This window comes from Spodoptera frugiperda, chromosome 24 (assembly GCF_023101765.2).
Source record: "Spodoptera frugiperda isolate SF20-4 chromosome 24, AGI-APGP_CSIRO_Sfru_2.0, whole genome shotgun sequence".
NCBI classification, from domain to species: Eukaryota; Metazoa; Arthropoda; class Insecta; order Lepidoptera; family Noctuidae; genus Spodoptera; species Spodoptera frugiperda.
The window spans coordinates 328,194-341,901 of NC_064235.1; the positions used below are offsets into that span (position 1 = coordinate 328,194).

General features: G+C 36.0%; 1 protein-coding gene across 1 annotated transcript in view; it reads left to right on the forward strand.

The window, feature by feature from the left end:
* The window catches only part of LOC118278573 (uncharacterized), a 93,679-nt gene that overhangs the window by 55,147 nt on the left and 24,824 nt on the right, over positions 1-13,708 (forward strand). The window contains 3 exon segments of the mRNA XM_050703352.1: positions 7,295-7,499; positions 7,918-8,093; positions 13,232-13,417. Of these exon segments, the coding sequence (XP_050559309.1) occupies positions 7,295-7,499; positions 7,918-8,093; positions 13,232-13,417 (567 nt within the window).

Genomic DNA, 13,708 nt, shown 5'->3' on the forward strand with positions numbered 1-13,708 from the left:
TAATGAATACTAATTATGTTAATCTTAAGCAGCTAGATCAAAAAACTAGTTTAAAAACTACGATCAAATCTTAAATTTTTTATTTATTTTTATTCATACAGCCATTTTATTTTTGGACATTTGACCGTATTAGTGCTTTTTATACTTTTACGCATTATTAAAATCATTTTTGATAACGTTTTTATATACATTTGGCATTTAAAGTAGTTTTTTTTAGATGTTTTTTAAATTTAGATTTTGGTTTTAAAGATCTGGTTTGAAATGAGATTAAATTTTAACAGTTTAAGTTTTGATCATCATGTTGTTTTGTTAATAAATTTCTATATTTAATTGTGCTACGTAGAAAATTCAATCTCTTAACAATTGTTGTATATATTTCATACAATGCAGTTTTATGCATACAATTGTGTAGTTTATCGAGTCGGAAATAAATTATCTTTTCATTTCAATTATACAATAAATAAAATAAAATATACCAAAATAATTGTATTTTCATTCATTTATTTGACGATTATATTAAATGTTTTTAGTAAACTTTTCAGAAATAAGTATACCATTTGATGCAAAAAGACGACGTTAAAATTAGCGATCTCATATAAAATTCATATTAAAGTATCATTTTTGACATTTCGACAAAAAAAACTATTCTATATAATAAACAGTTGAGAAACTCCCATATTAACAAGAACTCCTCAAATATATATTAAAAAAAACTAAAAAAATTGCAACAACAACAAAAAACCTATATAATTCCTTACCCAGTGTACACGCACCCTTACCCCCGGGGCGTTGCACCGAATAGATCCGACGAACGCTATCAATTGTGTATGTGGTCGTGCGCGCGTCTCTGTGTGCGTGTCATATGTGACATGCTACAGCGTGTTGCTATAATTGGTAATAATAATAATTACTACAATATCGATTTTTTGGTTTTAGAACGAGATATTTGGTATTTTGAGGAAATATGATTGAGAAATTATTGATTTGTTGTGATCAGTTTTGAATAATTAAATTGGCATTGTAATTTTAATAATAAAATAGTATAAACGACGAAAAAGATAAACAGTTTTAATGATTATTAACGGTATTAATTGATGTTAAATTAAAAACATAATCAAAATCAAATAAAACTCAAATAGGTTCGTGAGCAGTTTCTAGTAATTCTAGAAGCTTTTATTTCAAATATATAAACCTAAAACCTTACCTTATTAAAAAACTAAATAACAACAGGATACACAACACATAAAAATATCAACAAAAAAATAAAATAAAAGAAACAAAATAGCATCAGCCTGTATCCATTCACCTTGTTTCCTACATAGGCATAATCTTACTATCACACACACATACATACACGCACGCACACACGCACACACTATATCGAATGACAGTTTAGCTCCAAAATATACAATTTTAGTTTAGTTTTAAGTTATTTCTTTTGATTAGATTATAATTTTAACCTATTTGTGTGTATAGTTAAATTGTTTGCGGTGTAGAATGCGTCTTGACTACCGTTGTTCTTGTCGTGGGTGGCGGTAAGAGCTGATTATGGGGCTATATTATACATATTTAAGAGAGACCTAAAATGAGATAATCTTGATACTAATATGCTACGTCAAAATAGCTGAATGGATCGGGATGAAATTTGCAACAGGCAGGGGTAGATTATAGTCTGGAATTACTCATAAGTTATTTTTTATCACAGGCGAAGCTGCTAATAGTTAAAAATAATTGCAAAATTCAAGGCTTTACTTCAAATAATGATTCGTTGTTTCGAATTTAGAAACGATCTTTATCTTCTATTATTTGGATATATGGTTAGGTCCAATTATATTTGGATCGCCTATTACAAATTGAAGTAATAATAACTAATAATAAGTAAATCGAGGAAGGGTGATGATGTCTCCGGTAACCTCCTCAATGAAACACAACGCAAGCGTTGCTCCACGTCGGTTATCTGCTCGGCCGTGGTATCACTCCGGTCGAGCCCGCCCAGCAGTGCCGAAGCATGGCTCTACCATTACAATACTTATAACTTTTAAAAACTCAAAATAATATTTTTGTTAAACCAAATAATCAAATTGTGACCTTCACATCACGTTTTTAAAGAATATATTTATTCGTCAAGGTTTTTGTCCATTCGTTTTGTTATACATATATATACTATATAGTATTATTACTATTATATAGTATATAGAAATACATTCGGTTGACTAGTTTCCAAGGGGTGGTATTACGGTACGGTGCAGTGGCGTTTTTTTGGGCCTTTGTCGTATTGTAAAGTGGGTTTATTTCTTTGAAAAAATATATTAAGCTATCTTAAAACGAAAATAAAGAAAAATAAAATCGAAAAAATATACTATTGATCTTATTTAGTTGTTAAAAATGAATGTGGGATGTGTTTTAAGTTATTGGTTTTGAACAATTTAGTTTACGTTATATACAAAGTCAAAATTATTTATTTCTAATAGACCAGGAAGGCACTCTTGCGTCAAAGTAAATATTATAATATTTATATTACATTAAAAATGACTGTCTGTCGGTCAGTCCTCTAGTTGCTCTATTTGCTCGTTCCAAAGTGTAGATTCCTATGGAGAAGAACGAGCAAGAAACTCCATAGGTTACTCTTTTTCAATCAGGTTTACAATACAATACTTGGTTACATTGTTTCGATTGTAAATTTTACTCTAAACTCCTTCTTATAAGGCACTACATCCATTAATAATATCAAATTTAACAGAAATCAGCCAAAATAACCACATTACCTAAAACATACATACATATATCAACAATTTCACATAAAATCAATAACAAATTAATTCTAGAACAATTAAAAACAACAGCCTGTATGCCGTACACACACATGCACAGTCACACACACAGACACACCGCACACACACAGCGTTGTGTTAAATTTAATTGTAAACGTACACCATGCGCTGTTCTCGCTAGGAATTGGGTTCTGTACATTATATTAATTCGGATTAGGGTTCCGTGCTTACTAAAATGTTGAGCGAATATATTTTTTTACTTTTTGTTCGATAAAATATGTTTATTCATGAGTAAATGGTATTTATTTCTACAAATAAATGTTGAAAATAGTACTTTTATATGTCAATATCTTAAAACTAAATACTCCTGCGCGGTTTCACTCGTTACTTTAGTCCTATTGATAGCTGATTGATGTTTTAAAGACGTCCGATAAATGGACTATCCAAAAAAAAAAATAGATTTAATTTGGACCAGTAGTTCCGGAATATAGCGCGTTGAAACAAACAAACAAACCCTATAGCTTTAGAATAGAAAATAGGAGGAGATTCTGTCTAGTACCATATTCTAGGGTGTAAAACCACGCCCACTTTTTATATTATTATGCCCTTACCATTACCCTTCCCTTTTTCGTAACGCATAATAAAAAAAAATGTTTTAAGAAACTATGTCGGAATTATGTTTGGTTAGAGTATAAACTACGCATATAAAATAAATAAACTCACAATCACACTAAGGAATCGAATCGAATCACAAAAACTTATTTATATAACACATAATACATACACATTTAATCCATCTAACATTTCAACATCTTACATAAAAAAAAAACAAAAATAAAAAGTAAAAACCCAAGCAAACCCGCGGTATACGATATTATTAACAAAATTGCGAATTACTATTAAACATTCTTTTGAAGGGGCTAAAATAACACGGAGCCGTATTCCGGAGCGGCGGCCATCTTTTTATTTACACATTTATTTTAACTACGGAATCTAGAATATTCTTTAAAAGCTACTCGTTTTGTCATACATACATAAACTTCACGCCTGTATCCCATTGGGGTAGACAGAGACTATAAAACGCTATGAATCTTACACTTCTCTCTTTCGCTTCATCAACTGTCATCAGTCTTTTCATGCATGTTCGTCGGTTAATGGTACGTTTAATTTGGTCTTTCTTAGTCTAAGTCAAAATTATTTATTTCAAATAGACCGGGAAGGCACTTTTGAACGTCCTTCTATAATATATCGTTAATCTGGTTGAAGTGATAAAAAGTAAGCCTATGTGTTATTCCAGACCATAATCTACCCCTGTTCCAAATTTCATACCGATCCCTTCAGCCGTTTTGACGTGATTGAGTAACAAATATACACACTAACTTTGGCTTTTATAATATTAGTAAGATAAATGAAATCATCATCATCATCAGCCTGTTCTCGTCCACTGCTGGACGTAGGCCTCTCCAATGGCACGCCACTGAGCTCGATCTTCAGCTCTACGCATGAAATGAAATATTGACTTAAACCACTCAGCCACAGACACATCTTGTCAAAAAACCTCCCTCCCTTTTAATAAACTCCCATTAAACAAAAAAACAAACACACACAAAAACTTGCGACCTTCCAAAACCGCTGACTATCAAAATCAGCTGACGTTAACATGAGTACACGTCAAGCTATACAAAACCAATATAAAATGACCGTCGAATGTGTAGAAAGGTTATACAAAGCGAGACCATGGTAAACTGGTTTTCTATAGCTTTGGTAACCAGTATAAACTGACCGTCGAATGTGGGGGAAGTTCATTTAAGTGTGGGAGAGCCATGCTTCGGCACTGCTGGGCCGGCTCGACCGGAGTGATACCACGGCCGAGCAGAACACCGACGTGAAACAACGCTTGCGTTGTGTGAGTGAGGTTACCGGAGGTCCAATCTTCCCAATCCCCGATTCCCCAACAACTCTTAAATTCCTAACCCCTAAAATGCCAGCAATGCACTTGTAACGCCTCTGGTGTTTCAAGTGTCCATGGGCGGTGACGATTGCTTACCATCAGGTGATACGTCTGCTCGTTTACCGGCTTATACCATAAAAAAAGTGAGACCATGATAAATTGGTTTCGTATACCTCAGAAAATCAGTATAAACTGACCGTCGAATGTGGGGAAAGTTCATACAAAGCGGACAAACTGTGGAATGAGCTGTCGTCGGCGGTATTTCCGAACCGATACGACCTTCAAACCTTCAAGGAAAGAGCATACTCCTTTTTAAAAGGCCGGCAACGCACCTGTGACTCCTCTGGTGTTGCGGATGTCCATGGGCGGCGCTGATCGCTTACCATCAGGTGACTCGTTTGCCACCTATTCCATAAAAAAGAGGGATCATAGTAAACTGGTTTTGTGTAGCTCCATGTGAAACCAAGTACGGTATCGCTGCGAGATCGCGCCAGTATCGCGCGCCCTCTCCCAAATATCCGGGGGTCGGTTACTTATTCGAAAGCAATTTTAGTTCAGCCCCCACCACCCACCTTCATTTAGAACCGCGCAGGGACGGATTTGGGGAGACGGGATCGGAGTGTGGCAAAGGGTGTGCGATTTGGGACTTAGAAAAAGTTTCATCAAAAATGTGTTTTTAATTTTTCTTTTCTATCGCATAGAATACCTAAAGATATTGTATACCATCGAAACGGGGTTCAGTTGTATCATGTTAATTCATTTTGTTTGATAGTTGATTTTTTATAGGGTTTAATTTGGATTATTTTTTGGTATAAGCCGGTCAACGAGCAGACGGATCACCTGATGGTAAGCTATCGCCGGCGCCCTGGGCACCCGAAACACAATTAAGGGTTGTTACCCCAACAACCCATCATGGATTAGGATGATTGGGAAAACAACGCAAGCGTTGTTTCACATCGGTTCTCTGCTCAGCCGTGGTATCACTCCGGTCGAGCCGGCCCAGCAGTGCCGAAGCATGGCTCTCCCACACTTAATTCTAACTTGTAACTCTAGTAGAGATTATTAGTGCTATAAATGGTTATTATAGTATAAAAAAGAATAGGTACTAATTATTTTACTATTTTTGTTATAATTATTAGTAAATAAAGACACATGTGTAGGTTTATCTGGAGCGTGAAGAAATTGAAAGATATTTTTAGATATAGCACGTAGTCGCATGCTGTACCTATCTATGTTTCATAATAAATGTAGATTTAGCAATAATAGTAACTTTACAATGCGATGAAACAATTATGTTTGTAAATAACATAATATTATAATTAAAATAGTTAAATTTAATGACATTTAGTGTTTCTTTTCCGGGTATTTATAGGATTACGAACTGATATTTGACGTACACAACCTATTTTTACTTAACCACAGTTTATAAAGAGCTGTTAACACTTCATCGTATTAAAAAATACTTACCCTAAAGAAAGAAATAAAGAAGAAAGTGTACCCTAAAGTGTTTCATCACTACATCACTACATAGTATGACACAAAGCCGCTCTCTCTGCCTCTATGTCCCTTTGTATGCTATCTTTAAAACTACGCAACGGATTTTGATGCAGTGATTCACGGATTTTGATAGAGTGATTCAAGAGGAAGGTTTATATGTATAATATAACACCATTGCACCCTTGAAGCGGGTCGCTAGTATATGTATAAAACTGCTATTTAATATATTTTTTCTTAATAATATCTTAAACATAAAACATTAAAAACCTCTCCAATCAACCTCACAACACGACACATAATCTTATTACCCAGATAATTTTATACCCGATAGAAAAACAACCCGTTGTTCACTCCAAGTACATCCCTGCGCCGCCCCCCCACCCCCAGTAATTCGGGCCGGCTGCCCGCACCGATTTATTTGTGCTCGCTTTAATTATGTACACACACTGTAGCTCACCATACACCCTTACTCTAAAGGGGTAGGCAGGGCTCTAGGACATTTTAAACACATTTTTTTGCTTTAATATCCCACACTAGGATTTTCTCCTGTGTCGTGGGTGCGTTTACAGACATACAATTTCACATACACATGGCACCCAGACCCAAAACAACAATTTGTGGATCACACAAAGAGTTGCTCTGGGCGGGAATAGAACCCGCTACCCGCTACACGTTGCACGGCAGCCAATTGCTCAGCGACCACGCCAACCGTGCTGTCAAAGGACTACTATTACTTTTACCGGATTTATTAATAATACCACTTAAATATACCGACACGTCTTTAAAGGTACTTACGCGTCGCACGCATCGCACGCAAAGGAGTTTAATTTGACTTGTATAGAAACTCATACAACTGCGTCCACTGATCCGCATCGTACGGACCGCTCATCGGCAAATAATAAGTGTATAATATACATTATTTAAACATATAACTCGGAAAAAGTCACATTGATACTTTGCCGTTGGTAGGTTTTGAACCCCCTCATGCATGAGAAGCGGGTGTCTTAAACCTCCGGGCCCCCAACAACACGGAACCCTTACATCATACTAAAGCAGTCCACCTCTCTGATTCCAGGACGAGGTGCTAGCCATCAACGACAAGGTGGTGCTCCGAGCCGAGGACCTGCTGACCTGGATGTGTGTGGGCACGGAGTGGCGCTGGGGCCTCCGCGCGGTGTGGCGCGGCGCCTGCGCCCCCCCCGCAGACATGCCGCGACACGCTCCCCTCGCACACAGCAAGCTGGACTTCAGTGATGTCGATAGTGAGAAGAGTACTATTGGTAAGTTGATTAGCCTTTATGATAAATGAGCGGATTGATCAGCTGATGGTAAGCAATCGCCGCCGCCCATGATAACACCAGAGGCGTTACAAGTGCGTTGCCGGCCTTTTGAGGGTTAGGAATTTAAGGGTTGTTGGGGAATCGGGGATTTGGAAGATTGGGAAGGGGGAATTGGGTCTCCAGTAACCTCACTCACACAACGAAACACAACGCAAACGTTGTTTCACGTCGGTTTTCTGTGAGGCCGTGGTATCACTCCGGTCGAGCCGGCCCATTCGTGCCGAAACATGACTCTCCCACACTTACACTGTGAGTTTCCGGACATTTGCAGATCCTTATCTATCTTCAAGTATTACAAAAACTAAAAAACACCTATCTTTTATAACCACTTACTAATCCCACCACAATCACATTCCAGAAGTGGACGCGGAAGCTCCAGGCGTGGTGGTGTTCTCGTACCCTCGCTACTGCCGGTACCGGGCGCTGATAGCGCGCCTGGAGGGCATCCAGGCCACCTGGCTGAGGGACTCGCTGGTAGCCGCCCTCGGCGGGTACGCTGCACCCACTAAAAACACCAGGATTTTGTATTGCAAGGTAATTTCATGAAAGTAAAAAAATAATAATAAATAATAAAATTCTTTATTACCAACTCAATGTATACATTTTCCAATTTACACAGTGACAACCGCACTAGGCACAGCCTGTATCGCGGCTGTCAATAATACAGCGTGTACCTTAGGACTAGTCTAATAGTAATTATCAAAGAAAACCTAAAATACAAAAAAAAAAAGAAAAATATAGTAGGTAATTGTGAAATGTGGGTGTACATTGGCATTATGTGCACCTCTGCCTACCCCTTCGGGGATTAAAGGCGTGATGTTATAAAAAAAATATAAATAGATAGATCTAGATAGCATAATAGAGAAATACATTGTAATTCAGTCGAATTCTATGTAGAAAATCATCCGGAGCTGCGGATTACCTAGCGGGTTTACCCGGGGTTCCGGTTTGAAAAGCATGAGTAGGAACAGAGTGGTTTTAACTTTTTAGTCAGTAAGAGTCTGACACCCTCTCGCCTCGCTCAAAGCGAGAGAAATGATTGAATGATTTTCCCCCTTAAAAAAAGATAGAAAATCAATCAATTGATATTTATATGCTCTCAGTGATCTGCGTCATCTTAATATTCTATTCATGTTCTATTATGGGTCTTACTAATACAAAAGTAACGGTTTTATGTATTATAGTAACATTTTGTTAAGTAAAATAACTCAAGAATATAAAATAATTAATGATGTGCTACACCTTAAAGTACACTAAAACTATAGCAATGCATAAATAAGGTTAATAAAAGGTTATATATCACTGTGTTTATTTTTAATAGTAAATATAGAATCAATCATTCATATATATTTTATAATTATTATCATCTTACTGATATTATAAATGCAAAGGATTGTGTGTATGTTTGTTACTCAATCAAAAGAGACTATGACGTCTGAGTTTGTTTGGCATTTCTTCTCAACCGACCTCATCTAGATTTTAATAATTTTGACATTTAATAGTGCTCATTTGTAGCCTATTTACAAAAATAAATTCATTTTATTTCACGTCAAAACGGCTGAAGAGATCGGGTTATAATTTCCAATAGGGTTAGATTACGGTCTAGAATAACATAACTATAGGCCACTTTTTATCCCACGGAAACGCAGACAAAGCCGCTGACAGAAGCTAGTAATAAATCGAATAATCTAGCATAGTTGTAGTACACCATACAAGTAGCGCCCTCTATAGTTTTCCCTTATAACATGATTGATATTACTTTTTAAAATGTTATAAGACCTTAGTACTCACGTACCTAGGCCATACAAAAATACTGAGAATTTCAAAAATCGAAAATAAGGTTGCCCATGATGGCTAAACCTAAACCCGACCGTAGAGGGCGCGCGGCCGGTACCTAGGCAAGCGCGTGTAACGAAACCATAGCGCGATCTAACTCGAGCCCAACGCCATCTATCGAGCTAGCAGACAACTCGTGCCGATGTAGAGACTTTAATTTAAATGTAATAGTGAAATAATTATGTTGGTATTTAAGAAACTATTCATAATTTAAATGCAACATATTTTTTTCTGATACTTTGGTCAAAAAATATGTTGAAAAATAACTTATTTTTATGATTTAACCGGTAAATGAATTAACTATTAAGTACAGTTAACTGGTTATTTAGTACCAGATAGTTACCAAATATGTAATTAAAAAGCCTATTTAGTATAACAATAACTACTGTCTGTACTACTATCAATCTTTGTTTTCTTAACTGCATATTAAATATTTTTGCAATGTAGTCTACATTACAACCCGAAGCCTAGCAGGTTTACCGGGGCTCCGGCTCGAAAAGCAGGAGTAGTGACTAAGTGGGTGTTAGTCAGTGTCTGACACTCCATCTTGCCTCGTCCAAGGCGAGAGAAGTCATTGGATGATTATCCACCCTCAAAAAAAAAGGCTACAAAATAAGTACTATAGATTTTTTTCTATTTCTAATTAATTCAAAGGCCTAATGTTCATAAAGATTTCGGTAGAGGCAGCACTGTCACACAGCTACTCTACAATAAATTAAAAAAAAAAATAGATTAACTTAGATGTAATTTACGTATGCAAAGAAAGTTACTAATACTAAAATGTCATCAAGACTTAATTACATTCCTTGCAATATTATAGAGTTATGTTTACTTGGGAGCTATAATATCAACACCTATTTAATTCTACAACCAGCTCTACCTTGATAAAAATTATCAAAATAATTTACTATTAATTGAATTAACTTCTTTTACCAACACAATTATTGATATTAATATAACTACATATGTAATCAAATAAAATAACAAACAGATAAAAAAAGATATCTATTATCTTTTTTATGATATAAGCCGGTAAACGAGCGGATGGCCTGATGGTAAGCAATCGCTGCCGCCCATGGAGACCCGCAACACTAGAGGCGTTACAGATACGTTGCCGGTCTTTGGGCGTTAGGAATTTAGGGATAGACGGAGATTGGGGAGGTTTTGATGATTAAATATTTTTGGCGACAGATTGATCTGATATTTAGTACACACTCTTTAAATCTTGATGACCATACAATATAATCCTGTTAAAACCATTTAATTATTTATTTATTTACATCAATCAACATTGGATCATAATTATTATACACACACATTACAATAAAATAAGAAATTTTACATACAATATTGTCGATTTGATTTTAAAATAATATCTTACAATTAGTCAGTACGTGAACCATGCAACAGTGGTTCAGGTACTGACAGTCGACCCGTTCGGCAAAAGCGTATATTTAACATATTTTTTATATGTTAGTTGTTGTATTCTTGTTTTGATTAATATTTTGTGTATAAAATACACTGTGTCAGGTTGATATGCAAAATTAATAACAAAATAAAATAAATAGAAAACTAAAATCTATATAATAAGTACAAAATTATTAAGTTTTTTGACAAATATATTATGTACTTCGAATTAAAACTAATTTATTCATTACAATATGAAAATATTCACATCTAATTTCAATACAAATATTAAACAGAAAGTATGTTAAATCAAGTATAAAATGCTCTACATCGGCACGAGTTGTCTCAGCGCTCGATAGATGGCGTTGGGCTCGAGTTAGATCGCGCTATGGTTTCGTTACACGCGCTTGCCTAGGTACCGGCCGCGCGCCCTCTACGGTCGGGTTAAGGTGCCATTATGGTAACCTAATTTTCGATTTCGAAATTCTCAGTATTTTTTTGCATGGCCTAGGTACGTGAGTACTAAGGTCTGAGATACTATTTAAAATTATTTTAATTCATATGTAATCAATATGAGCCTTTAGCATGACTTGGAACTAGTCGAGTTCCTCGTCAAACAGTTACGTGAGGAAGCCGATAACATAATAATTAATTTAGTATGTCTCACGAAAGTTATAATAAAATTATATGTAATCATACTGTTATCGGTCATAAGATGTTTATATTGCTATTGCTGAACATAGGGCGGACATAGGCTCTCCCCCTATGACTTTAAAGATTAGCAAAAGACAATATAATAAAAGCTTACTAATAATGTTATAACTGTTGATGGAGCGAAAGAGGTATGTAAGCTTCATAGCAATGAGCGTTCCATTGTCTATGTCTACACCTATGGTAGACAGGCGTGAGGTAATGTGTGTATGTAGTATTATAAATGCGAAAGTTTCTATATATGTTTGTTACTGAAACACGTCAAAACGGCTGAAGGGATCAGGTTGTAATTTGGAACAGGGGTAGATTATGGTCTGGAATAACATATAGGCTACTTTTTATCCCATGGGAACGTAGACGAAGCCACTGGCAGAAGCTAGTTAGAATATAGAGTGCAATCATACTTGAATCATGCAATTATACTAGTCAGTAAAAATAATTATGAACAAATTTACATAAATAAACAATTTATTATTATTAATTAATAATTTCAGTACATCATATACAAGTAAATATAAATCCTAAATGTAAAAAAAAATTAAAAATCTTTAGCTAAAGACTCAGTAAAATGAAATCAGTAAAAATATAGCTTCAAGTCAATTTTCAATTTTTATTTTTGCTATAACTACCACAAATATTAACAGAAAAAATCCAAAATTATTTTTTTATAACAACATACAATCTATATTTACCATATTTAATAAAAAAATAAAAAAATATGTTAATGAATTTTTCGTCGAGTTGTACATGCGCTCGATAGATGGCGTTGGGATCGAGTTAGATCGCGCTATGGTTTCGTTACACGCGTTTGGCTAAGTGCCGCGGTAGAGTCGATGGGTCATTTCGATTTTCGAAATTCTCAATGATTTTTTGAATCGATCTTGGTACGTCAGTACTTAAGGTCTTTATAAATACATAAAATAAAGTAAATAAATAACTAAAACTAAAAAAAATTACATAAAATATGTATATAAACATATTATATTAAATGTAAAGAAGAAAGAAAGATGATGCGACATATTTTTTTATGCTTAACATAGATTGCTATTTTTTTTTTGAGAGGATAAAATAATGATTACTTCTCCAGTTCTCCCGCCTTGGGCGAGGCGAGAGGGAGTGTCAGACTCTTACTGACTAAGTACCACCCCGTTCCTACTCCTACTTTTAGAATCGGAGCCCCGGTACCCCGCTAGGTAGTCCGCAGCATAAATTGCCCATGACACTTTTTACAACAGATTTAATTAAAACACAAGGAACACAAATTGTGGTTCTTAGTTATAAAAGAAAACATTACTTTTTTAAAACCTATTTCTAGTATCTATAAAGCGTTAAACCGTTAAACCGTAGATACAGTAAAATATCATTGTAATTGCAGTTGTATTAAGTTTTCAGGTAGTTATTATTTATTAGTTAGAGTCACGTAGGGACTCTTCATCATGAGCAGCGTGCGCAGACACGACGTCCCTCTGCGAATCGAAACAACTAGAGCTTGTTTCCATTAATTTACATGATTTTTAGTTAATTTAGTATGTCTCACGATAGTTATTATAAAAGTAAACTATCTTTATATATGTATATAATTCTTCTGTAAGTGTATGTCACTGAACTTCTCTTAAACGACTGGACTGATTTTGATGAAATTTTTTGTGTGTGTTCAAGGGGATTTGAGAATGGTTTGGTCCGCTAGTATACAATATATTTCTAACATTACTCCACAGGACACATTTGAATACCCTGAACTAGAAGGCCACGAGTTCGTGTGCAACCACCTGGCGCCCCGGCTGAAGGGCCGCCCGCGCGGCCGCCGGCGCCGCGCCACCACCCCCGACGACAGAGACCACGACCCCGCCTCCGATAGGTCCGACTCCGACGACCAGAGGCCCAACACTGCTTCTGATCCACCGGTGAGATGCTATTATAACTCTTTTTATGGAACACGTCGGTAAACGAGCCGACGTATCATCACCTGATGGTAAGCAATCGCCGCTGCATATAGACACTTGAAATTGAAACACCAGGGGCCTTAGTCTGCTATTACAATTGTGTCAGAATGGTCGATCACTGAGCAGTGCGAGAGGGACGGAGCTATGTAGGTTGTATAGCTCCGTCCCTCTCGCCTCTGATGGTAAGCAATCGCCGCCACCGCCGCCCATAGACACTTGAAACACCAGTTGCGTTGTCGGCCTTTTGGGCGT